This window comes from Cebidichthys violaceus, unplaced genomic scaffold (genome assembly GCF_023349555.1).
Source record: "Cebidichthys violaceus isolate CVI_PGR_0920_01 unplaced genomic scaffold, fCebVio1.0.p SCAF_5, whole genome shotgun sequence".
NCBI lineage: Eukaryota > Metazoa > Chordata > Actinopteri > Perciformes > Stichaeidae > Cebidichthys > Cebidichthys violaceus.
The window spans coordinates 9,582,171-9,610,141 of record NW_027176705.1 but is presented as its reverse complement, the minus strand read 5'-3'; the positions used below and the strand labels follow the sequence as shown (position 1 = coordinate 9,610,141).

The 27,971-nt window shown below is 39.3% G+C and overlaps 2 protein-coding genes across 6 annotated transcripts; one reads left to right on the top strand and one right to left on the bottom strand.

The window, feature by feature from the left end:
- Positions 1–58: 58 nt before the first annotated feature.
- Positions 59–23,831, bottom strand: usp10 (ubiquitin specific peptidase 10). 4 transcript variants are annotated; one of them, XM_068730334.1, is made up of 15 exons: positions 23,583–23,831; positions 17,195–17,263; positions 16,814–16,859; positions 16,352–16,411; positions 12,298–13,524; positions 10,540–10,631; positions 9,993–10,102; positions 9,852–9,910; positions 9,661–9,764; positions 9,119–9,218; positions 8,563–8,743; positions 5,916–6,081; positions 5,020–5,164; positions 4,165–4,230; positions 59–3,129 (listed from the first exon to the last, which is right to left on the bottom strand). In XM_068730334.1, the coding sequence occupies exons 1-15, from the start codon at positions 23,601–23,603 to the stop codon at positions 2,942–2,944; spliced, it is 2,634 nt and encodes an 877-aa protein (XP_068586435.1). In that variant the 5' UTR covers positions 23,604–23,831; the 3' UTR covers positions 59–2,941. The 4 variants fall into 4 exon arrangements, with proteins under 4 accessions (XP_068586435.1, XP_068586436.1, XP_068586437.1 ...); XM_068730335.1 differs by having other exon boundaries at positions 12,298–13,521; XM_068730336.1 differs by lacking the exon at positions 16,352–16,411.
- Positions 23,832–25,232: 1,401 nt separating this feature from the next.
- marveld3 (MARVEL domain containing 3) lies at positions 25,233–27,491 on the top strand. Of its 2 annotated transcripts, none has more exons than XM_068730247.1 (4): positions 25,233–25,302; positions 25,835–26,077; positions 26,227–26,324; positions 26,635–27,491. In XM_068730247.1, exons 2-4 carry the CDS (start codon positions 25,845–25,847, stop codon positions 27,243–27,245), a joined length of 942 nt encoding a protein of 313 aa, XP_068586348.1. In that variant the 5' UTR covers positions 25,233–25,302; positions 25,835–25,844; the 3' UTR covers positions 27,246–27,491. The 2 variants fall into 2 exon arrangements, with proteins under 2 accessions (XP_068586348.1, XP_068586347.1); XM_068730246.1 differs by having other exon boundaries at positions 25,285–25,363.
- The last annotated feature ends 480 nt before the right edge of the window (positions 27,492–27,971 follow it).

Here is a 27,971-nt window from a genome sequence, read left to right as displayed (position 1 = left end):
GTAGCTGTTTTCAGTATTTACTGTATTATAAGAAAGCCAAGTAGTTTTCTGACTGCACTTCATTAGCAAACTGCTTTTTTGCACAATCCTTTATTTGAACAATTAACAAAATAGAATGCTTGGAAGCTTAAAATTAAAAGACGGTATAGATTTTTTTTTTTTCTCCAGGTCAATAACCCAACAATTCCCAGCAGACAATAGTGTTAGGAGCACATACTGAAAAGAGAGACATTATTGAAGCATTTCACCAGCACATTTCCTGACCAGCCATGAGAGACTGAGATAAAACTGTACAACAGAAAGCTCAAGGTGTCCGTTCAAAGTCCCAACTCCCAAACATTCATCAAAAAGGGGAAGAAAATATGCAAATCAACAATGTCACAATGTGTGCAGATATGACTACAAAGCCAACGGCACAACTGAAATATCATTAACATTATAAGATGCATCGACCGTCTGAATGACATGCCTCCGTTTCCTGTGTGGAATGAGTCACGAACATGGCAGCAAGACCTCGGATGGAGAAGGTAAAATAAAGTTTCAATACATATTGAAGGAAAGGCAGTGGGGCCTATATTAATGTTGTCCTTTGGTTTACTTGGGGAAGGTTTCTGACTTTGAAACCAACACGAAAAAGTAAATTGAGCCTATGCACCACATAATGTTACCATCTATTACATAGAGTCTAGAAAATAATTTAATGTGAAATTGAGTCAATTTGGAAAATGTCATTTCATATTAAAAGACTGAACCTAATCAGTTTTTGTTCTTACAATCAAGTACTGTAAGAGCGTTCTAAATTAAGTTAAATACTTGCCTTGCTTTAAAATGGATTTATATTTTGCACCATCTCTTCAATCTGAGGCAGCAAAATGTGAGACATCCACCTTCTTACTCGTGTACCTAGTATTACTAGCTACCCGTGAGGAAAAAAAGACAGCCTTCTGTGGATAAAAGTACACTAGCCTAATTCATTTAGATATACTTGAGCTGATTATATTTTGACAAGTGTTAATGCTGATATACTGACACTGGTGGTTGGAATGAAATGGGTCTTGAACAGGAAAAAAAAATCAATTGTGAAAAGAAAAAAATGACAAAAAAATGGAAATAAATATCAAGCAAAGAACTAGTTCAATTTTATTCATTGTTGTGCTTTAGCCTGTGTAATTTCTTTTCAAACACCAATTCAAATGCAAGCATATTTTTCTGAAAGGAGCGAGAGCATGGGGACATCCAATAAATGATGAATGACAAAAAGAAAGAAAAAAAAACTAACATCTTTTAGTAACTCAAACAAAAATCATCACAATCAATGAATGATCCCAAAAAAAAAAAAAAAATCTATATCTTCAACAAAAGCAAACTATCTCCTTTTGTGCACACGTCTGGGGTTTTTATGCAGAGCTTAGCACAGATGTAGTCCCACTTCCCCTCAACACTCAGTTTCCCTCGACTAGGAGGAAAGGCTGAGCCACAAAAGCGTAAATACAGAGGTGTCAGGTACATTCCCCTAACTCTTTACAGACATTAGACTTGCTGTTGGTGCCTGATGAGGGGTACACTTGTACACTGAGTGGAAAAACATCACACATTGAACCTAAGGCAGCCCCCGCTTTCTGCTGAGATTGGGGGTAAGAGGGGTGGTGTGGCTCAAAACTACACTGATAAGCCACCTATACACAGGTGGAACCTTTAGACAACAAAAGACAAAAGAAAATGGATAGAGAAGAAAATGTACAAAGTAAACAAGGGCAGGTTTGATGGACTGTCTTGATTGGTTGCCAACTCTCCGGTGCAATAACTGAGTCTAAAAACTAGCTTAGTCCTTTAGAACACAAACAAGTCCTCAGTCAGTTAGATTTTATATTTTTAGCTTTTTTTTCTTTTTTTACATTTTAATCTAAATATTTGCAAAATATTCATTTGCCTGTCATATTGTAATCAATCAGTTTATACTCTTGTGCACAGAAGCTTATTTGTTATTAAATTCTAAAGCGCATTAATATTTTTTTTTTTAGAGTCTTTCTAAATCTAAACCCACATACCATAACAAGGATCTCTCAAACAAGGAAGCTGTTCAGTTCTCAATGTACCACCGATCTGTTTTCCTGTGGTTGATGGCTCAAGTTGTACCTAGATTTAAAAGCATCGTAAAAGTGAGGAAATGGATGAGGAGGAGTTTGTGTTGGTGGCAAAGAAGACAATCTGGCCTTGGGAGGAGAGACTCGTGATAATGCTGGTGCTGGGCCTTTTCAATGCACTAGGGCAAATTCAGATAGGCTTTTTAAACTGCTGCAAATTCATTAGGCAAAACAGTCCTTCACTAAAAGGCAAAACACTGATATTTTTAGGTCATTTCCTTAAAAAAGGGAATTCAAACAAGAGAAATTACCCCGGCGGTCCACTTGCAGCCTGTGGTAGATAGTTCTTCCTGTGTGTGAGTCCACGGTTTGCTATCCGAGCCGAGCTGTGGGCTCAGTCAGAGGTGCGTCTCGGGTCCTAACCTGTAACCCCAACCCCACCTCTGTCTATTCAACAGTCTTTTCCTCGTTGCTTTAAAAGTAAAAACAAAAAAAGGACAAAACAAAAAGTAGCAGTGGTGCACAGAGAAGAGAGCGCAGTCACAGGGAAATCTTTGTGAATGCAGCTTGTTTCTCTTCCTCCAAAAAAAAAAAAAAAAAAAAAAAAAAACGACAAGGGGAAAAAGGTGTTGGAAAAGCTGGTTCTCGGGAAAGCAGGGACAGGAGGGAAGAAGAGGAAAATCTTGCAAGAGAACAAGTTGGGCAGTGTTCCTGTTCATTAGTTTTGTGTGTGTTCTTGTCATGTGTCCATGTACTGTCCGGTCAACGAGTGCATTTAGAGCATGTATGTTTTGTGTGCGTTTGTGGATATATTTGGGTATGTGTGTGTGCGTGTCGGGCTGTGTGGGAGTGTGCGTCTACAGCAGGTCGACGCGGCGGTAGTACAGCAGGTAGGCGGTGCGCTCTGCGGTCTGCTTCATCACCTGGTACTGGTTAATGACCTTCACTGTCTGGTCGTCTATGCGCAGCCAGCCGTTAAGACCAATGTGGAAGACATCCGTGGTGTAATGGCCGCCTGTCGCACTGTTCCCATGGTGATAGACAACTGGTTAAGAGACAATGACATGAGAGAAGAGTGAGACATTATATTTGTTGGAATCCTGATTCAGCATTCCAAGTATTATTCTTCAAATCTTTATCCCGTACGTATTTTGGCACTTATCTCCTTCCACATTTTTTAAGCTACAGAAATCGTTCAACTATCAAAATGTTCAGCTTTTTAAGGACACCCCTGCCATGTCCCTTCATAGTTCTAATCTTTAAACTTTTTGAATTATTAAGTAATGTATCACTTTCTACATATTCTTTTAATGATTCTATGAACCAAATTACTAAATTGTCTTGTCCAAATTGACAAAGTTCGGAGGGATTAAATAACGTGTTGAAGCAAACCAGTGTTCTATGACTAGTAAGAGTCATGCTGTAGGTCTCCGCATACATGAAAACAAGTGCTAATAAGGTTTCACTCATTTATTTTTAACGCTCTCACTTTCTCATTAAGTTTTGAAAAGCTCACTGATCTAAATCGGACTAAAAGAAGGGAAATAACTCAATTGATGATTACTTAGAAACTGCTTTTACTCCAGCTGGATGAACCATTTCTTGGAAAACAAAGAAAAAAGACTTATCCCAAAAATGTTTTAATCATTGATTATGATCCCAAAGTATTTCCTGATGTCAAATGAAAGGACTGTCAAACAGATGTGTATGTATTCAGGTTCAAGACAGAAAGAGACAGCCCTTCTTTAAAGGGGGCTGCTCATCTTCAGGTTCATACTGTTGGGGTATTTTTGCAATATACTAGAACATGTTTACATGATTTAATGTAAACAAAAACTTTACTTTTCTAATCCTGTTTATATAGCAACTAGACTTGCTATATAAGAAAAAAAATTCATGGAAATCTCACTTTCGTCAATAGAGGACCTTTAAGTCTCCTTTCATCATTATTTTGGGCCACATCATGGTGGACTTACAAATCCCACGGTGGCAATATGTTACAAACACAAAATGACAACACCCCTTGCTGCAGATGTAACAATGTGACTTAAAGAACATAAACATCAGAACTCAAACACACCTGCAAAGAGCCTGTAAGTTCTTTGGCCTTTCACAACTTTGCTCCGCACTCCAGAGGACAAGAGATCTGAAAAAAAGAAAAAAGAAGCTGTTATTACTAATTAGACCAGGAAGTTGTCAAGCCTTGCTTAAATTATTATTTAACACAGAATTTGTTGCACCATGTTCTGCTGCTGGGTAAGTGCAATGTCATAATATAATAGGGCTAAAATAATAATTTAATTCAAAATCAGTTTAGTACAAAATGGTAAAAAACCTTATCTGGTTTACAAACTTCACTACAACACTGCTCTGGATTCATTCTGAACCTGATCCCTCCAAGAACCTAGACAGCCATGATAGGCTTTTGCATCTTGATTCGATGAGTGTGTAATGTCGACTCATTTTCATGAGTCACTCCCACGAGATAGATAATTCCCTTTGAGACAAGACACACTGTCTTTTTGAATATCAAGTTCTCTGGGGAGACAGAGTGTAATTGTAACGACAGCTTGTGGTTCAATTGGCCGACTCATCGAGGTTAGAGTTCTTATGACTGGAAATTCAATCTTGTATACGTGTCTTTAATGCAATAGTGCTCTTATGATTAGGTGACTACTTAACATTAAAATACAAAAGGTAGCTTTCTTAAACATTATCGGCTGCTGCAAGCAAACATATGTACAGAATCATAAAAAGGATGACAATCACAAGTCCAAACTATGATAATGAGGATAGAGTATTGAGCCAACAGGTTGTACGTCTTTGGTCAGTGCAGGTAAATTGGATCATCAACTTCTATATAAAAACACTGAGCACTGTTCATGTACTTGGTGTTTAACAGTATGTGTGCACCAAGAGGAGTGTAGGTCCACACCTTTGCTGATTTCCAGGTCAACGGGGTAATCAATGTTCTTGGTCAGTTTCTGGCAGCCTCCCGTCTTTTCAAAGACGAATCTTTTGAGATGGAGCACCAGGACAGGAGGCAGCTCTTCCAGAGTCACTCTCCGACTGATTTCGATCTAAATACAAAGACAGAAAGAAGAGAAAGTCAGAAAAGGTTATTTAAAAAGTTAAATCTTCAAAAAGTCACTCAAGTTTTTTTCCTAAGTGTTTACTTAAGAGAACGAATCAGTACAAGTACAGAACGAGTGGTAACACTGATGGAAACAGCTTGCTAGGCCCTTCAAAGTAGTGACTCATGAATCATTTTGTTTTGGGGCTTTTAAAAAAAGTACAATAGACAAGAGCTGGGCTGGAGAACAAAGTTTAGTCTCTCCGAACGGACAAAGACAGAACAATAGGTTTATCTGCTACAAAAACAAAACAAAAAAATACGCATCATACCGCGGTCCAGCAGATACTCCCTGCACCAGATGTTCCCAAATAATGCTCACTCACTAAACAATGTTTTCTTCAACAGTTAAGTCTTGTCTACTCTAACCCAAGGAAATAGTTTAACATTTGTGAAAAAAAAAATCTTTTTTACCCTGTGTAGCCAACAATACTCTTCATCTATATGTTAAACCATCCATGCACATGCCAAGAGCAGGAACATTTCTATGGCAGTAAATCAAATCAGAAATCTATTTGAACACTAAAAACATTTATGCACTCCAAAATACCAAAAAATAACTCAAATACACAAAACAATATAAAATACTAGTATACCAAAATAGGGATAATTTTATCACTTATATTTTTTTGTTGTAATTCATTAACATCCAATACTAATGAACTTAATCGTAGCCTGAAAGTGTTCTTCACTCATACCTCCTGCTTGGTTTTAGAGGTGTAGCCCTGGACCGACTCTCGTGCCACCAAGGTTTCTAAAGCCTCCTGGACTGTACGGATCTTCTCTGACTGGATGTCCAGCTGCAGGGTAAAGAAAGGCTGCAGAGTGGCCGACTCTTTAGAGTTTTGTTGATACACCACCGATCTGACGGGGGGGAAAAAAAACCAAACGGTTAGATATTAAAAGAATAGAATAGAATTAAATACAAAAATAAATCACTTATTTCCGTAACTTGCATTGCTCAATGTGAACAAGTTTTTGCTACAAATGTTGAATTTTACAACCATTAATTTTTGAAGTAACACTTAATAAACTAAATATAATTGCATCTGTAGCTCCTGAAATGACCGGACCGTTATCGATTATTCTAAGCACATCCTTTTACAACATCTGACCCTGAATATTTGAAAGGAAAAAAATCTAAATCTAATATCCTGTCTGCTAAAAACACGACATCATTTTCAAACTCTAACAGTGATTCAGAAACCAAATACAAGGGTTATAATGACCAAGCTCAGTGGGCGTACACACCACACTCTGTAAACATACACTCCTGTATTCCAGCTTTCTCTGGTTGAAACCGTTTGAAAAAATAATCCTTTAAGGCACTGCGCGACCAGTGTAGACCAGGACTATGCCAGACCAGAACCTCATAGAACATATTATTTAGGCGGGCTACACACGCACGGGTTCTTTCCAGTTTGTCTGAAAGTTAAGACCTTTGTTTGTCTTGCTGTCGAGACTTCTGACCACAGTGGCTGTTATTCTGAAGGACTGCGGTGGTGGGGAGACAAAAGCTGGAGCTGGCTGGTGGCAGACCCATTTGTGATGCCACCATGAACAAGTCAAAAGCCTTTAGTCAGAAGCTGCCTAACAAGCACAGGGTGCACAGGTGAAGACGACATTTAGTTCCCGAGGTTTGTGTATTAACTTGGAACAGAAGCAATCAACAGAGAGACGAAAAAGCTTTTGTGACATTTCAACGAAACTATAAACAAAAAAATTAACCCCTATCTGTATTATTTTAGTCATTAACATTGTGATATAGACTTTGCCTTTCAGTTGCTAGGACTTTGGTCCCTGTTTACTTCCTGCCATCTACTGCATGAACAAACACTGCAACAGGAAATACAAAGAAGCCCATTTAAATGTTTAAGTCGTCAAATTTGAAAAGGTGTGTAGCAATTATTATAGCAAATCATTCCTGAATCACGAGAAGTACATTTTTATTTTCACAAAACAAATGTTCCTCATTCTATTCCTGCCTCTTGTGACGACAGCACAAGCGACTGTGAATAAAAGAGCGAGGTTGCTGTTCCACGCCTAGGAAGGGAGGCTGTCATTTATTAACACAGCTCCCATGGTAACGTGGACATACTTTTACACAACTAATTTAAAAACAATGTATGAAACACCTTAAAACAATACAAATAGAGCATTAGTTTGTTCTTTCCCCATGTATTTACAAAGCACTTAAGAACAATGAATAAAAGCCAATCACTGGCAGGCTGATTAGTGAGCTAAGATATTAACTGACCCGTTTCTCTTTCGGAAATGTATGAAGCTCTATCAATCACAACTCATTAATAATGCCAGTGCTTGATTTTTTTGTGAAACAGTTTAGGGTTGTGCCAATGTAAACATTTTCAAACTGTTTTGATATTTAGCAAATCAGTGGATGGACCCGCACGTCGAATCTCACGGAACATAAAAAGACTGTTTATGTTGCCTTGTCTGTTTTTTGGCTCACCTCTTATCTGCTTCAGATCTAAATTGTTGCCATATTGGCACAGTTATAAATGTGTCTTGCCATAAAACACTGACTTTTGCAGTAAACAAACACAATGTGTCACATCTCCTCCCAACTCTACTGAAATTAGATCTTCATGGCTCGGCAGTAAATTGTGCACGATCTGTCAGGCACGAGTGGCTCTGTTAGTCAGTTTACAAACAAACTATTTGTGTTAATGTTGTCATATTGCTTATTACTGTGAGAAAATAGGTGAGGCGAAGAGCTCCAGAGGAAAAGAGGGAGAGAGTTAATGGAGAATTTATGAAGTGTTTTGGCTGATGATCAACTGGATGCTCCGAGTGCTTTTATTCTTTTCTTATAAAAACCCCAAGTAGGGGAACCTATGAAGAGCCGGTTACATTACTAATGCTTTACAAGTGGATTTAGCACCATAATGATGTCAGCACAGGATGTACCCTATTTAATTTGCCAGAACTTCTCATCTTGTCAAATGCCGGTTCTGCCGGGTTGCATAAAATCTAAGACTGTTATTGAACATATCCTGAGGTAACTTGGTTTTAGAGTAAAAAATAAGTTTTTTAACTTTTAAAAAAGTATTTAAACTGAAAGGTGTAACTGGGTCGACCCACATCATTTTTAACTGCTTCTCTTATAGGGGAAAGGTACGGCATACGGATACTAGTGACTGTACTGGGAAAAAACAACTTGAATGCAGAACGGCGGAGCGCTTTGTGAACTTAAGAGAGCAACATTTAAACAGTCCTCTAGCTCACCAGCAATCAGAATGTCTTCTTTTACACAGGGCTCATTATTTCCACTTCACATAAAATTGTCTTTCTGACACACATCCTCACGGCGATCTGTCAACGTACCTGATGTGCCCACCAAATATGTCAGTGATGGGTGTGCGGACAAAGTCAGCTTGGCGAGTGATGGAAGTCTTATTTCTGGGGCCAACTTGCTCCCACTCATCCTCACTACCTTCTTCCTCCTTATCGGCAACATCTTCCTCCACACCTGGCTGAGACTCTGGCCCGTTGGGTGTGGGAGCTTCTGGTAAAACAAACATGAAAGGAAATACACTTTAGAGGCTCAACTGATATGACGATGACATGAAAATAGGAGCTTCATTTCAGGTCGCACCTGTTCAGTTGCATCTTTATCATTTCAATAAATCCATTGGTGTCGATACTATCGAGCTGGTCGTTATTTTTTCCCATTTAATTGGAAACCAACAAGTAGCACACAAAACTTCACAAACTTAATAGATGCTTGATCTACTTTGATGTAGTTTGATTCATGCATAAACTAATGCAATTCATCTTTAACTAAAACAGGAAAGAGCAATTATGCGCAAAATTGAATTCAATTAAACTAAATCTGTAATCTTATTTTGCTTGTGATATGGAAGTGGTAAGAGATGCTTACTCTCTTCCTGAGGCGAGATTAATTTTTTCAAAGCCAGCATCTCCTCGTGCAGTCCGTTTAGAGTGAAGCCGAGATACTCCTCCGCATCCTCTTGTCGACCCTACGAGTGGAGCACCAGGAAATCAGCACCAATTAAAACACTACCAAGAATGCTTACTGTCAAATAAAACACTGGTGAGCACGCATGAATGTGCAAACAGACATTCATTGAAGTAAACAGACAATTTAGCATGTTTTACAAGTGAGACCGGATGAGTGTAAGCCTCATTAAATATCAAAAGATAAGCAACTCATTCAGTATTTATGTAGTTTCATTCATTAAAACTGAATCAGAATTGACTCAGCATGTTTAACGCATGAACTGCCTTTATTTAGGAGTTGTCAAATTCTGAAATGAAAACGTATATAAAGAAAACAAAATAAGGACATTCCCTTCAAGCACCGATTGTTCCAGAGGAAGCTTATTCAAAGAAACATTAAACAAACAGTGTGACATCACTTTGCAGTAAAAATGCATTCGATCCAGAGGCAGCACAGTTTACCTTCTCAGAAAGACTTGACTTGATGAGAGTGAGGAGTCTGTAAATGTAGGTCGGTTCAAAAGGAACACCAGGCCTAATGTCTTTCATGGCCTTATCACCAACAGCTGTGGACACAATTAGAAAATCATGCAACACCAGTGAAGCAGACAGAGAATGATACCAAATGTCTTTGAAATTGCAATATGTCTTACCTTGCTGTTTGGCTTTTGATGGCACAGGCATGTTGTTGAACTCATTCACCAGCCTCACACTGTCGGACACAAACGATGGTGAGGTCTCTGAGCAAGACAAACGTTTGCAATTTGATATCAGCTTGCAGAAATGCTACTTACAAGTTGTCCATCATGGGTGTGGAGGTACACGGCCTCTGCGTTTCATTATGCAGAGGAATGGACTTCAACATGTGATACATGGGAGGGCACGCAATCAGGGCCTGTAGGGTCTGAGTAGTCAGAGTCAGGGTGCAAAACAGCGTGTAGGAGAAGTTACAAAAGGCTGCTGTAATATTTCTATTACACCAATGGATGAAAAAGAGAATTTGATGAAACCACAGGCGCTTTGTAGTTGTAAAATTTCAATTTGAGCTTTCCTTCAATGAAAACTTTCACTTTTTACAGCCTTCGGAGGAAATTTCCACGCAGAACTATACTGCACTCCTCAGCAGGTGTCAGCCAAACACAAGATACATTTCACAATGGCACATTTTAACCAGCTTGCCAAGGAGGTGCCACCATTTTTCATTTGTGCCATTTGGCTGAACACCAATATAAGAGCTAGTTATATTACCAACAGCCACACACACATACATGTGTAACCACAGTGTTGAGGGGTTAAAAAACAAAAGCAGCAGGTACAGCAGAAAGCAGAGTGAAAGGATACAGCGTTGATATAGCACCAGTTTCCCTTGTTGATCAGTCCTCTCGGCTGCAAAGACACTGGTTTATGTATCAACTTCACATTCTCAATAAGTTCTGGGGATTCAAACAGACACAATGTTCTTAAACAGAAAGCCCCATACAACGCCAACAAACCATGAAAATCCACATCAACATTATTTTCAATGTCAGTGATCTAGTGGTTAGTGTTGTAGCAGATCATTCCTGAATCACAAACAGTACAGTTTCACATAACGAATGTTTCTTCTTCTATTCCTGCCTCTTGTGACAACAGCACAAGAGACTGTCTGAATAAGAGCAAGAGGTTTCTGTACCACGCCTAGGAAGGGAGGCCGTCATTTAGTTACACAGCTCCCATGGTAACGTGGACATAGTTACATAAATACATCTATTGACATATACATTTAGGACAATGATCATTATTAGTATGTTCACACTTGTGCATCCTTTACATGCAGACTTAACACATTCAAATAAAAACTGCTTAAAAGCACAGTATTCAAAACAGTGGGGAACAGTTTCCATCTGTCCGTCTATAGTCTCACTACGTTGAACCATTCTCCCACAGAAAAAACATTTAAGAGTCTTTTCTTTTAATATATGTAATTCCAGCAGTCTTAAAAAAAACTGGAATTGACTGATTACTGTCCAGTTGTGAAAATAAGTTTGTGCAGATAAAAAAAGAGCCACAAGGGTTTCTGGTCCATAAGCATGCATAGATAAAACGCACATACAAAAAAAAAAAAAAAAAAAAGGAAAAAAAAAAAAAAAAAAAAAACTGTTACAGTGAAAACAATACTTTGTACATCACATCCAATAAGGGCCGGCCACCTTAGAAGAAAGACACTGTGCTGAAAGCGTTCACTTTTAACTTAAAGGATCAAGCTCTGAGTAGAAAGAGTTCAAAATGGAGTTTAGGTAGACGGACACAAATGAGGTCTCTGTTAAATAAATAAACTGTACAGCAAACCACAAACATGTAAATACATGCAGTATAATCATGTTTATCGAAACGGACAAATCTAAAATATTGCACAGTGCTTTAAAAAAAACCCATAGATTTCCATTAAAGAGGAACAAAAAAAAAACACAGTTTAGAATGAAGAGGAACAGCAAAATACTTGAAGCTCTTAAATAAATGAAGCTCAAAGCAATCTCAAATCACACTAAACTGTGCTCGTGTGTATGTTCACTCCACCTGATCTTTCTCCACATAAAGCCAAAACACAATTGTTTTCCAACTTGACCTGATCAGATGTTTAGAGAAATCCTTTTCTACTCTTTTGGCTGAAATTATGCAGTTTCGCTTGAACTAATGTTGAAGCTGAAGACTTACTCTCTTTGAACAGCATCTGTGGCAGTTTGTGTGATGTGTTTGAGATAACCTAATATCTGACAGCTATTCTGGATGTAGCACCACCATCTAGTGTTCATTTCCTGAACTTGACCCTGATGGCAAGGGGTTATTGAACAATTTAAGCAGCTCATACTTAGTATTCCAATATAGATATAGGACAATCAGCAGCAGAAGTTTGGTCACTTACCATGTTAACTCTTCTTAAACATTAAATGCTTAAAACCTTAAACTCACAGGAACACAAAGTGAAGGAACAGTACAATTGTGTCGACATTGCCATCAAGTGGAGGGGGAGAGAACTTAGCAGCAATGCACTTACAGCTCCAACATCAAACAGGTACGCTGGTCTATTTTCTTTTAAAGAAATACATCTTCATATAATACCTGCAAGTTTAGGGGCCATAGGATCCTCTGAAACGTGGACAGGGCCGTCTTTGAATTCCCCAACTTTCTCAGGCTGCTCTGGCGTAGCGAGTGATGGAGACACAACTTCCACAACATTCTTTACCTCCACAAAGGCCTGAGGGCCCCCAGGCAGAGGCTTGGAGTTGTGGAAGAGGCTAGCCCAAGATTTGGGGAGGTTGGCAGCAGGTGCAGCTGGAATCACAGGCGAATGGGCCTGCTCCGTCACTACCGACTGGGCAGCAGAGTCTGGGGAGACCTGCCGAGCCTGCTCCCCACTCTCACAGTCTTCTTTGTGTTCATCTGCACTGACAGCAGTATCAAGCTCTGCTAACCCATTGGCCACCCCGCTGTCTGCTAACTCCCTGGCCTCCAGTTCAGTAGTCGTAATGGAAGTGGCGACAGAGGGCGTGGCCACAGCAGCTGAAGGAGGAAGAGGGGATTTGGAGCAGGGGCTGTGTGGAGTATCTGAAAGTTCGGGGCTCTGTGGAGCCAAAAGATCTGGCTGCTGATCTGCAGTCCTCGGCCCCTCTGTCATCCCTCTGCTTTGAGAGGAGGATGAAGAGGAGGAAGTTGCATTGTTGCCGTCTGATAAAGAGGCAGCTCCACTTGGTAAGTCAAAAGAAGAGTCATCAGGGCTTTCACAAGTCCTCTGATTGGCAGTGGATGGCGGGGCAAACTTGGCTGCTGCAACAGCAGCTGCTGATGTTGCAGTGGAGACGGGTCCGGTGGCGGAAAGTTCTGCCCCCAACAACGCCTTACCGTCCACATCTTCAGCGCTGTGGTGTGGGCCACCCATTGCATGTCCGTTCACCAGTGGCGTCCCATCTGCTGCACTGCTGCTGCTGCTGTTGCCAGTTAATGGGTCCAAGTAGTTGTAATACCCAGGCGGTCGCTTTTTCTTTTTCTTCCTTTCTCGCTGTCCCAGGCTGCCAGAGAGTCCGTCCATGTCCTGGCAGGCCTGGTGATTGTCCAGGGCTGAGGCCTCCGAGTCGGGGCCATCCAGCGAGTTGAAGTCGGTCCCGTCGGGGACATCGTCTTCTGGAGGAGCCGTCTGTTGGGCCTTCTGGGCCGACTGGCAGCCCAGGATGAACTCTGGAGCCTGGGGGTTGAGGGTGCTCGACACCTTGAATAAAGGATCGTTCAACCCGACTGGCTTGGAATCCATCACCTCGTCAACACCAAACTCAATGCGCTGATAGTCTTCTGCTGCAGATAACATTTCAATCAATTAGAAACACAAAGTGTTGTCTTCAAATACAGCCTAAATATAAAACACTTGTATTTTACTCTCTGCTGAAAAGTTTGAGATAAATCCTTATATCTAAATAACTAAGCCATCACCCAAAAGGGGTCGTGGGAGCTTTCTGACAGGATCAGATGCGCCAATAAAAATAAACAAATCCTGCTGGACCTATTTTTAGCTGCAACAACTATTGTTGTGTCTATTCTCAACTACATTACATTCCTTCTGGGCTTATGTGGATCCCAGGAACGCTGCTAACATGTCCAGAAGTGATTCAACATGTACATAGCCATTAAATGGACAGACTTGGAAAGCTGTGACAAGTGTATGTGGTCCTGGATAATTAGCCCTGATTTTATTGGCATTTCTGTTTTAACTATTTCAATATTGATTCTAATGTGAAACCACTTAAGAATAACGTTTCATAAAATGTGATTTTTTTTTTTAACCAATTCCGATTTGTAAAGAAGCCCCAGATTATTTGCATATTTTCTTATTAATTCAAAATGCAAGAATGAGGATTTTGTGTCATATCATATCTGATCATATGCTTAACAGTGAACTCCATACGGTTGAAGTACAGATAAACTTAAATGTATAGTATTTAAACAAAGCAGTTTGCTGATATTGTCACTCTTTTTGAAAGACCTTCCTTTATTGGGTTGCTCTGCAGTTTATGCAGTTGTTGTCAACGCTGGAATAGCAACATATTCCACCGCTGAATCAAGCTTTCATCAAAGGGACGTGAACGTGCATCAGCATTTGTAGATCAGCCAATAGCGACGCCCTCTTTCTAAATTGAACTGTAGTTTTCTCTCGGATCACTTGAATTACAATATGCCAAAACGTTATTATGGAATATTGCCCAATGACTCCAAAAATAAACTGCCTAACACAGCTTTAACAAAGGGTAGGTTTATAGAGAGTCAATTAAATAATGAATTTAAAGTGAGACAATGTAGTGTGTAAACAAAACAAGGCTAATGATGGCATACTAGCATACTAGAAGACATTAACTTCTTACACATTACCCTTCTTACACATTCATGTATGGCAATACTAATGAATTAAATTGTATACAATATTATTTTATATATTATTAATTATTAATCCACAATAATTTCCTTTGGGATTAACAGAGTTCTATTTCATCTTTTCTTATTTTAGATGGCAACATTTAATTGTGGAGGATTCAAATATGTTCAACTGTATACAAAACATGATATCAGGGTAACATATTCTACTAACACTCAAATGTCACCCGTAAATAAACCATCAATTTAAATGAACCATACACTCCATACAGTATGTATTCTGATGGCAACACATAATAACAAAAAAATGTAGCCGTTTGCTGATGTAGCAATTTATCCCAAATGAAGCGAATCTACTACTTATTTCAATTTTATCCATTTCCTCAGTTGTGTTTTTATGCCCTGAAATGAAGTTGGAATAGAATAACCAAGCTGACTTTAAGGGACATTACATGAACATTATACATCAACTTATATTACTATTTTAAAGGGTCTCAAACTCCTTAAAATGTAGGACAACAATGTACACAAACAAATGTATGTCATCATCACAAAACTTAATTGTTGCATTAAAATGTGTTGCAAGGCAGCTTAAATAGTTAATTATTATGCAGAGGCGCAAAGTGGAAAAAGGTGAACACACAGGAAACATTTGTTAGTGCAAATCAGAAAAATCATCCAAGTGGCTTTCATAATGTCACAGCTGACTGGTCACCCAAACTGTAAACCCTGATGGTTTGCAGGAGTTAACGGTAGTGGTGTAATGGACCGCTGTTGACCCGGGATCCGCATGGATCCCTCTTCACGGTTCGGCACGCATGAAAAAAGTATTACTGACGATCACTATCGGCCAATATTCAGTAAAATAGGTAAATTATAACGTTATGTGTTCCCATGTATTCTTGTAAAAATGTAGTGTTTAATCAATGAAAATATAATCTTTTATTTCGTAATTATTAGAATTGTGTGTTTTTATGAAGAAGAAAACAAACACTATAGATGACTATAACTAAAAGCATAACATTTAGAATTGTTGATTGTGTACAGACTTCAGAGCAGTTGAAATAATTTTGTTGGATTGTTGCAATAAAAAAATAAATAGTCTGGAGCCTTGTAGACCAGGTGCTATAGTCAAATAAAAGGATCTGTATCTGCCAATATGGATCCTCAATGATCATCAATTAGTATCGGCGGCAAACAAAATGTGATCAGGGATCTCTAAAAGTTATATTTGCTCTCTTTTTTCTTTTGTGCTGATCCGATCTGAACCATCAGTTGTATGATCCGTTGCACCACTAGTTAACAGGGTATGAAAACAGCATTTAATTCCTCTACTGGGATTAGAAGATCTTCTGTTAGTGTTACTGAAATCGCACTTCAAGACTGTAAAATGCGTTTAGCAATAAAAAAACAAAACAATGCAAGGCTAAATATGTACACACATGTTAGCAATCACATCAAACCATCACTATGCCCTTAGTAAATAAATTGTGATTGTTAAATCATATGAAAGTTCAATCCGATTATAATTCAACTTGGAGCCCTGCAGTGGTGAAAATGCATCATATGCAAGAGAAGATAAGATACTTAATAGTATCTTGAGCATGCAAAGCTCTACAGATTATACCAACAGGCAAGAGAAAGAATACAGGCGCAAGGTTTAGAAAGCCACCAGTTTTTGAAACCTGGATTTTGAGTTTTACAGCAAACGTACAACAGCTAGTCAAGCCACAGGGTGTCAGACTCCTCAACTCACCGCAAACCTGCAGTCCCATTGACTCCATAATATAAGGTACAGCAGGAGTGCAGTAAGTTCCTAAATAATCAATACAAATCAAGGTAAGGCAAATGTCATGTGCAAACGGGTATCAAAGACAGGTGGCTGATCTTACATTTCTAATTTGGGGGCTCGAAATTTAATGGATGAAAATGGCTGACTCATTCTTAAACAAATAGAAGATCCAATGGGATATATAATCCATTCTAAACAATTTATGATGCATGTATAAATATGTTCAATGTTTATGATGAAAGATATATAAAAAGCATCTCCCTGCCAGGCTAGTCAGGTCTGTTCAGCCTGGGCTTCTATCTTACATTGTTTTTAGACCTGCTTTGAAAAACAGTGATGTCAACTAAGAGCATTAGAATAGTCCTTTGATGCTAATGAAAAAAAAATGATTTATCTAGCAATCAAGTGTATATGAAATGTACATACCAGAAGACTGACTGACGCATGGGACTTTGTCATTGAACGGAGGAAGCTGTGTGGAGGCAAAAAATTATAATTAGAGAAGTTAACAAAAAGAAACCTAAAAAAAATATATCATGCAGCACTGCAAAACAACATTGTCGCTTAAATGGGGGTACCTTTGTAATAACATGTTTTGGCCAACATAGAACCTCAGTTCCAAAGCAGTGTATTAGGAATAGTACAATTTGAATTAACGTTCCCATGAACCCAGTTGCTTCCTATCAAAAAGGAGATCCCGCTGATCATTAAAGGCAACTACATATTGTTGTAAAAGGCCAAACATCATGGACACCCACGTAATATTGATTTATTAATGTAAAAACAAGTTATAATCCAGCTCCTTACCTCAACATAACATCGTGGAGTCACAAAAAACTGATTGATCTCATCAGGGCTGAATTCCCCGAAGATGTACTGTGGGAAGGAATCAATATAACCATTAGTTTAAATGTTGTAACAATCCACTTTTCTTAGAGATATATATTTTCCTGCAGTGATATTGAAACAGACCTTGAATTGTCTGAAAGACCATATAACAAGTTACAAAGAAAAGAGGGGAAAGTGAAATAATACACATGGTGAAGGAGAGGGCCTTCCACTTAATAAACTGATTCAAAGGCCATCGTCACATCTAGGTACAAGGCTGTTACTAGAGTCAGCCTAGACTGCAATGCTAGCGTGTGCAAAGGTAAAGCACAACATGAAGTGCTGAGTCATGCAGTGTTGTGCATAAATCATGTACACAAAAAAAAACACCCAAATTTGATTCCAGGACTTTTTGCTTTTAGTGAAGTAGGTTTTTGAGCCATAATACAACACACCCTCATCCTCAAAATAATAATAGTGTATGTACGCTTATAACTTCTTGTACTTTTATGATAGAATAAAACTAACAATGACTCTTCGACGACATTGACTGAGGGCTTGTGATTTTTTTTCAGCTGGAGCAGTAAACTGTCAATAATTAAATGATGAATGAATCACTTCAGATAACAGCATTGGTGAGCGATTGTACACTGAAAAGTGCTGCATTTCTCAGACACACATATCCGTTTAGTTACATAACAAACAACACATTACCAAACTATCATTAGTACTATATTGTGTTTGTCATTGTGTCAACCACATTACATTTATGTGGGAATAACATGCTTTTGGACTACAATTAACTTCAACATAGTTACATAGCAGTATAAAATGTTAAAATTACTTTTTAAGTTCAACTTAAGCTAAACCATTAAGTTTTAGGGGCACTTTTAACTACATGCACGCATGTGTATCATGAAAAACCTATTAATTGGTCAGGAGAGAGAGGTGATGTCATAAGAACAGATACTTTGGTACCAAGTCGATGCCAAGATTCTGGAAACGTGACAGTACTTGTTTTTCTACAGTACCTGAGACTAATGTCGTTCAGGGGACATATAAGGTTTTCCTGATAATGGCACATTGTGAACAACAAATTCATGTGGAAATTGGCCGCAGAGCTAGCAATGTTAGCTGTTGGCAGCCGGTGGGCGACACAGTCCTGCCTGGCTAAATAACAGAGCTAACAGCTGAGGTTCAGAGGTTGCATTAATATGCGCTCAAGCTCTTTTCTTTAAAAAAATAGTATTGATAAAAGGTAAATTATAAAGTTATCATAATGTGTTCAAATGTAATCTTGTAAAATGTAGGCAGATCACTAGGGATTAATAAAACATTTGCAAAAAAATAGTATGCAAACAGTAATAAAGGAGCATTGAAGCAAGTGGGATTAGTTGTTTTGCTTTTTTTACTGTGGCATTGAATTGGGTATTGAGAATCATGGAATTTCACTGGTAGTAGACTTGTCACAAAATCCAAAAATGTTTACTTCGATGTTATACTAAATATCTCTATATTGACACTGAAACAATACCACGGTAAAACTCTAAAACACCAGGAAAAGTTATGCAATAATAGCAATAAGATATAAATGTATTGATTAAAAAATGTACATGATATGCAGTAATCTGTAATCTTAATTGGTTATGGTGGAAAGTCACACCAGCCGCTCTGTGGACGGTCACCATACTTTCCTCGTTTATTGTTTCCTGGGCGTTACACCTTCAGGGGAAATGCTGCACAGTGCCACCTAAGTGTCCACGTGTGCAACGCAAAACACAAAGCAACGACAAAAAAGTGAAATGAACTCACTAGCCACGCCGTTAATCCTCTCAGTGCAATCAACAGTGGGACGTGAAAGGGGAGGCACGTAGAAAAGAAAGTGCAGCTCAAGCACATGGAGCTCTTTGCAAACGAGGCCCGATGCGAGGGCCCACATTGCTGAAATGGCACTACAAGCGACAAACAGCCAGCCATAATCCAACGGCCTCAGGAGGGCTAATACAATCACAACAGAAAGAATGTCCCTTTGCTTCTTCCTGCAGGCGTGCCACACGTACCACACTAAGCTTCCCTTGCTGATCGTTTGGACTGAGGATTACAACAAATTAGCCATCTGTATGATTTCAACAGTTTAGTGACGACACTACGCGCTCACACACATTTAACAGGGCTAGAGATCCTAGCATAACAAAGAGCAGGGCTGATGATATTCATAATACGCTTTTCTACCACTTAATGACTTTTAGTGATGTCTCACAAGTTTAAAATACGACGCAGAGCAGGAGACCAGAGATTGATTCTGGTATATCAGTGAACATCAATATTGGTACTTTCTCTTAACATTTTTCAACTATAAATAAATAATATCTACAGATGTGAGCGATCAGTCAAATAGAAACGACTAAAATTGACTCAAAAAACACAAAAAGGATCACATCTGGCATCTGCAAGACATAGCAAAATGTAAAAACATAAATCGTGGCATTTATCCCAATTCAGAAATCTTCTGCATGACACCTGATGCACAAAGCCCTGACCTTTTGACCTACATACAAATCACACAATACACAAGCATTTTTTTAAATACCATTAAATTAAACCAATAAATCAGTAGTTACACTTTTGATTTCCAAAGTGGTCGGTCTACACGTCATACAAACCACTTCTTTTCTAGTATAACCCGGCCATAACAGCCCGTGATAACAGCAGGATACGGCCAGCACTACTGTGCTGCTTCTCTTAAATCCAAAGCAGAGTTATTAATGGACAACTTGGCTCAGCTTGAAAATGCTGCAGCGCCACTACAAATAAGGTCAGACTAGTTTTCAATGAATCTCCAGAGCATGCCTGAGCCTGCATATTGGTGCGATGTAGTAATAGGGTGACATATGATTACAAAGCATGAAACAAGGAGGAGTGTGACAGTGGAAGAAAGGAATCCTAGTCATTTATACTGCTGGAAGACAGGTGCTGTCAGACCAAAGCAACTGCTCAGCAATTCAACAATTGGTAATACCATAATTTATTGATATATTTTGGCAATACGCCAAAGCTACCGTTTAATAATCTGAATTAAGTTATTTTGAACATTCTGATACCCGCTAGGCTTGAGTGACGTTAATTATTCTGAGAACTATTTGCACTGTAACGTACAAGTTGAACAGACTGGGTGAACCGTTTTTCTACTCAGCTGAATATCTTTGAGTTTTGGACAGATGAGCAGATGACAAACAGATGACAAAACATTTAAAGACCTTGGACTCTGAGACTTGTAACTTTTTTGTCACTGTCTACAATAGCCAGTGGCATGCTGGCTATTGCTACAGTAGCATATTTACCATCCTAGCATGCTACTGGTGGAAATAAAATGTTAACATTTAGCATGTTAGTGTGATGTGCTACGGGTAACATGCTAATCTCACAGTACAGCCACCTTGGTGTATGAATGCGTGCGTGAATGAGAGGCAAATTGTGAAGCACTTTGGGTAGAAAGGTGGTGTGTAAATGCACTTAATTTACCATTTACAGCTGAGGCTGCTGGGAATTCATTTATAGATTTTGTTGGAAAAGTGGGAAATTTGACTTGTAGGATTCATACTATGAAGATAAGGATACAATTTAAACACAATTTAAGCAATATTACTACTACTAATAATGCTTTTGAATTTGTAGCTACATTCATAGTGCATTTTGTTTGCCTTTCCGTTCTGTGTACAATGTGACTTGGCTAAAAACTTTTGGCAACTTGAATGGAAGTCTGATGCATTTGTAAATACAGTGTGTAGTTTTCCCAAAGAGGCTGAGGATTACTAACCCACTCACAGACTTATGTTTTGGCGGAACATTGGGCTGAACTAAACAGAGACCAAAAATAAGGCGGATGTCGCAATAATAGTTTAAAGTTGCAAAAGTGCTAAAGAGTCACACCATACCATTGGGTGACATTAAAATGAACACAGCTGAATGGGTTTATTCTAAAAATTGTCCATGACGGCATTTTTAGTCTCTGTGGAGTAGATCCATGTCAGGCAGACCTCAATGTGCACGAGTGGGGAAAAAGCTCCCCGGTCACACCGCTTCCCTAATTTCATCAGTTGAGAGGAATTAACTACAGTTGCAGTGTAATAAAGAAGTGTCCCCTGAATGTAATGGGTTTACGCGTTTTTAACTATTTTTTGGAAGACAACACGTTTCTGAGGCATAAGCATAACATGGTGTGGCAACACAACACGCCGGATTTAAAGCATAGCTTTGATATTTATTGTACTCTTAACATTCTGCATTGGCCTTCTTTAATGTCAGGCAATATGTTGCCTACGTGAATTACTGCAACTCTGTAAGACTTTATTGAAACTAATCTCACCGATTGTATGTAACAAAATCTTGCCTTGAAAGAAAAACCCTAAAATAATTCACCCAGTGTAATATCTATTAGTGGATCAGCTATATAAATTAGACAAAATATAATTTTTAGGTGGCACATTTGAAAGGATAAAGTACAATAAGCAGAATGTTGCCATTTACTGTTCTTTGTTTTCAGATGCAGAACAATATTTAGTATTTCTAAAATTGCCTGTTTTGCAAAGTTCATACTCATGAGAGCGATGACCTTTTAGCTGCCTGCGATTATCCGGCTGCACCACCTGTTTATCAACTTCTCCTTCAGAAGAATTTGGTCGTCTTGATATTGCTTCTAATGTTACACTGAAGTGGATTTTTGGTTTTTCAATTTTACTTTTGTCAGCTTTCATTTCATTTCTCACAGACCAAATCGACAGCAACTCTTTCGTAGAGTCTTTTACACAGAGGGTGTAATATGATTTTTTTTTTTACACAATATGAGCCCCTCTATAATACTGGCAAAATGGTTGCTAAATAAACAGACCAAACTAAATAGTTGACAGGATTCCAAATCTGGTTGCCACAGGAAAACGGTCAACTGTTACTGTAAGGTCCTGTATGTCGATTAACTTAGTCTATTTACAAACTTCTATATTATTAATTATAAAATATCATGCCACTCATTCGATGTCACTGACACAACATATGATAATAAATTCCCCATCGTGGAGGGATAACTCCAATGAGCACGTTTATGATGGTTCACTTCACTGGCCCAAGACATGAAGAAGGCTGACAGCTGTGTTTGAAATAAGCTGAAGCAGGTTTACTCCTGAAGCATTCGCTTTGCTCAACAGTGAGCCAATAGAAACACTTAACGTTGAGACCAGGAAGAAGCGTGAAAGCATGGGAAAGTGTCCCCTTTCTATGGCCGTTAGCTGTATTCCGGTTCCTGCCAGTCAGAGTTTGAAGCCAGTGAAGCATGCATCACTAGTCTTACATTTTAATCTCATTGTGTCAATTTAGTCTCAAGTTAAACTTGAATTCAGTCAGTTATTAGAAACGTCAGACCTAACGTGTCTGCATGCTTGGCTGTACTGCTAAACGGGCCTCCCCCCCCCCCATGAAGGCTAACGTTTACTTCCTAAGAAACGTCACCAAAACGTGCCAAGTTATCTACAATCCAAATTTATACGGAGACTGTCGGTGTAACAGCACACTCGTTACGCTGTGCGTGAGCTTCATCCTGTCTTTTAATTGTTTACATGTGAAATAAATCTTCGCTATCAAACGAGGGCCCCACACTGTCGCATTTGAATTTAGCTAACCAGCTAGCGGGCTGAGTGCAGAGTGTAACCACACCATCTGTGCAAAGCGTTAAACATTGTCATACTGGCTCACAGCTGCTCAAAAACGTGAAATTATCGCTCACAAAACAGTCCAAAAAAATCGTCGTTTTACGTCCTTACTGCCTGAAGCAAAATTGCAGTTGCTGCCAGTTATGAAAATGTGCGCTCGGGAGAGGCCTGTCGGTGCAGGTGGGCCATGCAGACACGCAGCAGTTTTCAGTGTCACTTTTTCCCCCTGTGAAATAACACTTGTCACTGATGAGATATCACACTAAAGTGTCACTAGCATTAGAGTAAGCACGCGTCCGTGTCATTTGGCTGAAACGTGGCTGTCATATTCTTAAAAACTGCCGCAAATAGCGCTGCTATCTCATTTGAATGGAGGGACCGAGGCCTGTTAGCTACCGTTACCATGCTGGTGGTGTTTCAATGAGGCTTAGAGGGGGCATTAGCAAGCACTTTTCAGTCCTTACATTTTCAATGACACGCACGACTAGCCAGGTATTTTTCAAATTACAACTGGCATCTGACCAAATTGCTGCTGTAGTAAAACACTATTTTAGGTCAGAAGGTTGTTCAGCTGAGGGGCGGTCGTGAGTCTATAAATAACGTTGCACGGGCGTGCAGCAGGAGTTGTTTTGCAGGCTAACGTGTTAGCCAGCTAGCTTAACTACCTGGTTGCTGTAAGAAGCCATGCTCCCGGTGAGATTTTCTCTCCTCCCGCTGACAAGACGAAAACTCTCCCGGGAAGGTGTTGCAGGTTTGTAATGACCGTTACAAAAGTTGTCCTACTTCGACGTCATTGTCATTTTCCCAACGTTGTCCTGGCAGTCGTAGGCTTTGATCCATGTAATGCATCAGCACTTCATGCTGCTCGCCTTGCCGTCACCGCCATTTCTGTCTAGCCTCTTCCTCGCTTGCTAGCCAACCCAGCGCGGTCGGTTGTAGTGAGCAGCGTGAGCGCAAGGAGAAGCAACAAACACTTCCGGTGGTGGCTTGCTTCCCGGACTTCACAATAAAAGGTCATCATCTTAAACGATAGATAATCCCCTTCAGTGGTATATACCGTGAGCCTGTGACCTCTATGGTGCATGTGGAACAACATATGTTTTAATAATCAATGAAGGAATTTGCTTTGGCCTATTGGAGTATAACATAAACATACGAGAACATTTAATTAAAAATCAAAGCAAGTGTTGCAAAAATCAAGAAACACAAATATAGAATACAAGAAAATAACAATGAAAATATGAAGACAATTTTTTACAATATATCTGAATTGAAATAAAAGAGCTGTGCGGTTTTCAGAAGTGATAATATTGAACAGAAATGTGTATGGTTGTCCAAGGAATGTGTAAAGGTTCACAATACTTTGTATAAAAAGAATATGAAATATACAGAGATGTAGTCCCAAAGATGTGTGTTAATGTTTTGCATGCAGACAGATGTGAAGAAGCATATGTAACATCTTCAGCACCTGACTCTATCACGTGATCTACCATGTTGTTCTTAATTGTTCATATTCTGAATTTGATAGTTGTCCTAGAGATTTTTGAGCCCCTGAAGTCCTTAGACTCTAGGTCAGTTGCCTGTATTAGCTGAAATCCAGCCTAAAACAACAACAGCTATCATATCCAGTGTGGGTCCAGTCAGTGAGGGTTCATTGTGACCTCTGGTAACATTTATTGTTGAGCTCCTAATGTGCGGCTAACTTTAGAGGAAGTGGAGAGACCTTCTTTCTCTTGCAGTTTGAGCTCATCACAACTAGTATAATGATTGACCTCTTTGCTTGAAATAGAAAATCCATAATCTTCTTATGGTCATTATCAGAGAACTGCATGAATATACACGAACATGTCACACGTTTAATTGAAATTTATTTTGAAATGTGTCTGTGCTTTGGCGGAAATGCTGAACGTAAAGTCGTGGGATATTGCCACGAGCTTCACGATTGACGCGTGACCCTCATGCGCTGTGAGCATTTACGTCCGGGTTGGGGCATGAATCGCAAAATTTTAGTTTTTGTGAGTTGAGCGACTTGAAACCCAAGTATTTATATCCACTTTCCAGTTTTAACTAAGCACTAGTGAAGCTGCCTGTGTCCTGTAATTATAGGGTCAAACTGACAAGGAAATTAAATGTAGTTGTCTGTTTTAGTCATAAACAATATAATGAAGTACTTGTATAACAATATAGTACAATAGTACATAGATAATGTATACATCCAACACACTATAAACTTCTATAACCTGTGGAAAGAAGCCTAAAAATGTTAGATAAGCAGCAGAAAATTCACTATTTTTTTTACCACAAATCAGCCCTGAAGTAGTGGGCGTGGCACAGCACAGGTGAGTGGCAGGAGGAGGAAACCTCAAACACAGGAAGCTGAGAAAGGTGGGCTGTTTTTTTTTTTTCTCGGCATAAATACGACCACATTGTGTACGGAGTCCAAAAGGTAGGAAACAATAATGTTTTGTCTTTGTTTTATTCATGGGCCTAGAACCAATTACTTTACTTAAAAACACGGTTGAATTTCGCAACAGGAGATAAATCCTGAGCGCTGCTATAATTTGCAGGCCTGTCACAAGAATGTGCTTTGGGCTCCCGTGTTAAAACACAGACATATGCCAATGTAATCATGTGAAAGTCTGATTTACGTTGCTGACATACTGCACCTCATAGATATGATTGAATTCATACCACCTACTTGAATTTCTGAGATCCCCAAAATCATCACCACCTTTTCTACGAATGAAGAAACCTCTCTGTCTTCGGCCCTACACCTCGCTCAGCAGTCAATCTCCCTTAAATACTCAGTCATGCTGCTAAACTGTCCACAGTGGCAGTTACAGACATACAAGCCAACTATTCACTTTTGTTTATGAGGGTCTGTAACAGGATTCATGTCCACAATCTTCTTTTGAAGGCAGAGGAAAATGCCAGAGAGGGGAAGAGACCACCAGAGGAGCGATGTGTATGATGAGTACAGGAGCAGGGACAGAGACTACTCACACAATAGAGACCGCCAATTGTATGATGGCAGAGATCGCAACCAAAGGCCAAGAGACATGGAGGCCACAGGCTCTGCTGGTGACAGGAGGGCCAAACAAAACAGACAGAGGGACATGACAACTGCCTCTCACCAGGACCATGAAGGACCCTCAAACCTGTAAGGGACCGCATACTTTATATTCACACTCACTGCCATGTCCTCTACGCACACTTTCACCATCTGTTGCAGAGTTATTTATTTGCATTTATATGTAAAATGACATGTTTTTTAGTGATAGAATGAATTCTGCGGTATTGTCCTTGTAGGTCCAGAGAGACTCCGGTGTATCACTCTGAAGGGGAGTATTATGAGCGACAACACAGACAAACTCTTTACAATCTCAAATACGTCTTAACCAGCAGAGGCAAGTACATTTTTGTTCTTCTGTGGGATGTTGGTTACAATCAATGTGCATGCTCAGCAGCAATTTCTTGAATTTGTTAGTATGGCCCCCAAAATTTGTTTGAGAATATAAAAAGCAATATGTTGGGGGGGGGTATTTATTACATTCTCTTTTTGATCACTCATAAAAAAGTGGACATTGATTGAGACCAGCAACTTTTTTGTCATTTTTGCTTTAAAAAAATAAATTAAAATTGACTCATCATTTCAGCTCTATCTCACCGTGTTGCTACCCATTAATGTCAGTATTGTGTTTCTCCTGTGTCTCTTAGGTCTGTGCCAGCTCATGGAGCTGTTTGTGAATCTGCTTTTGGTCATCTGTGCCGGAGTGCCATACAGCAACAACGGGGGCTACCGTGACCTGGCCAGCCTCGGTGGAATCTACGCTTATCACTTCGGTGGAGCCAATGCCTTCACTGGAGCCGACGCAGACAGGGTGAAGGAGCTGGACCAACTGTACCATCAGCTCAAGCGGCCTCCGTACGCCTTCACCATGGCCTGCGGTGGGGTTTTAATGATCTACGCATGTGCCATGCTTGCCCTGGGGATTTTCAGGGTCCCTTACCGCTGGCCCCCTGTGCTGCTCGGGGAGGCCCTGCTAAACCTGCTGATCGGCCTGGGCTACATCCCTGCACTGGCCTTCTACTTTATCAAGCTGCAGGAGACCTACAATGATCCTATCTGTACGGAGAGAGAGCAGATGTACAAAAGCAAAGGCCACAAGGGCTTTGGTTGCCAGTTTCACGGTGCAGATATCGCAGGAGGTCTCTTTGGGGTGCTGGGGGTGTTTGTTTTCATCTTTGGTGCAGTGTTGGCTGTCAAAGCTTTCAGGTCAGTGCGGGAGCTAAAGAAGCAAAGGACAAATGAGGACAACAACTTATAAGACTTTTTTCTTTGGCACATTTGAACAAAAGTGAGATTGATAAGAAATCCCTGTGGCAAGACAACATGGGAGTTTTTTTTAATCCTATAAGGTGTTATTATGTATTCACTCTGGTTGAATGTGATTTTTTTTAATTACACTTTTTATACTTTGAAGACTTTTCAGGACTTGATTTTGTAGAATATTTGTTATTTCTACTTTTACTTTTTATTTCAGTTTACATACCTGTGTACTGTGTCTGTTACATCTTCTATAAATGTGTAGCTATAATAAACCACTCCAATTATATCGAGTATTTTTTATTACTAATTGTTCATTAATAAATAATAAGATAACTTCAAATTAAAAGGCAGATAGAAAAGCAGTTTGATTGCCAGAAATACTACCAGATAATATTTATTCATGTTTTCTAGAGGACTCAGTTGGGTAGCTCAGACAAACAGAACTTGCAACAGTTGCCGGTTAGTTTAAGAATAAGGTTGTCTGATACCTAGATCTCTTTTTAGGTAAAAATCATTTGTGTTCCACATTTAAATCACTGCGCATTCCTTAGATCTCATCGTGGTCAGAGTGAAACTTAGTCTGTTGATAATTAATCCTGGCAGTTGGATCTTGATACAGAAGGTTGTTGTTATAGACTGAATCAACTATTTCTCAGAACCAAATGTCTCAAGCTCTTGAAAGGAGAAACTCCAGATAACAGTTTCAAATGTCTTTTCTGCATCA

Excerpts from the sequence above, each read along its gene's own strand:
- usp10 (XM_068730334.1), bottom strand. The coding sequence starts at position 23,603 with ATGGCTTCTTACAGCAACCAG. Across the intron at positions 16,412-16,813 it reads ATGCGTCAGTCAGTCTTCTG|GAACTTACTGCACTCCTGCT; the intron begins GTATGTACATTT and ends TTGATTATTTAG. Across the intron at positions 4,231-5,019 it reads TGACCTGGAAATCAGCAAAG|ATCTCTTGTCCTCTGGAGTG; the intron begins GTGTGGACCTAC and ends TCTTTTTTTCAG.
- marveld3 (XM_068730247.1), top strand. The coding sequence starts at position 25,845 with ATGCCAGAGAGGGGAAGAGACCACCAGAGGAGCGATGTGTATGATGAG. Across the intron at positions 26,078-26,226 it reads CATGAAGGACCCTCAAACCT|GTCCAGAGAGACTCCGGTGT; the intron begins GTAAGGGACCGC and ends TTGTCCTTGTAG. Across the intron at positions 26,325-26,634 it reads ATACGTCTTAACCAGCAGAG|GTCTGTGCCAGCTCATGGAG; the intron begins GCAAGTACATTT and ends TGTGTCTCTTAG.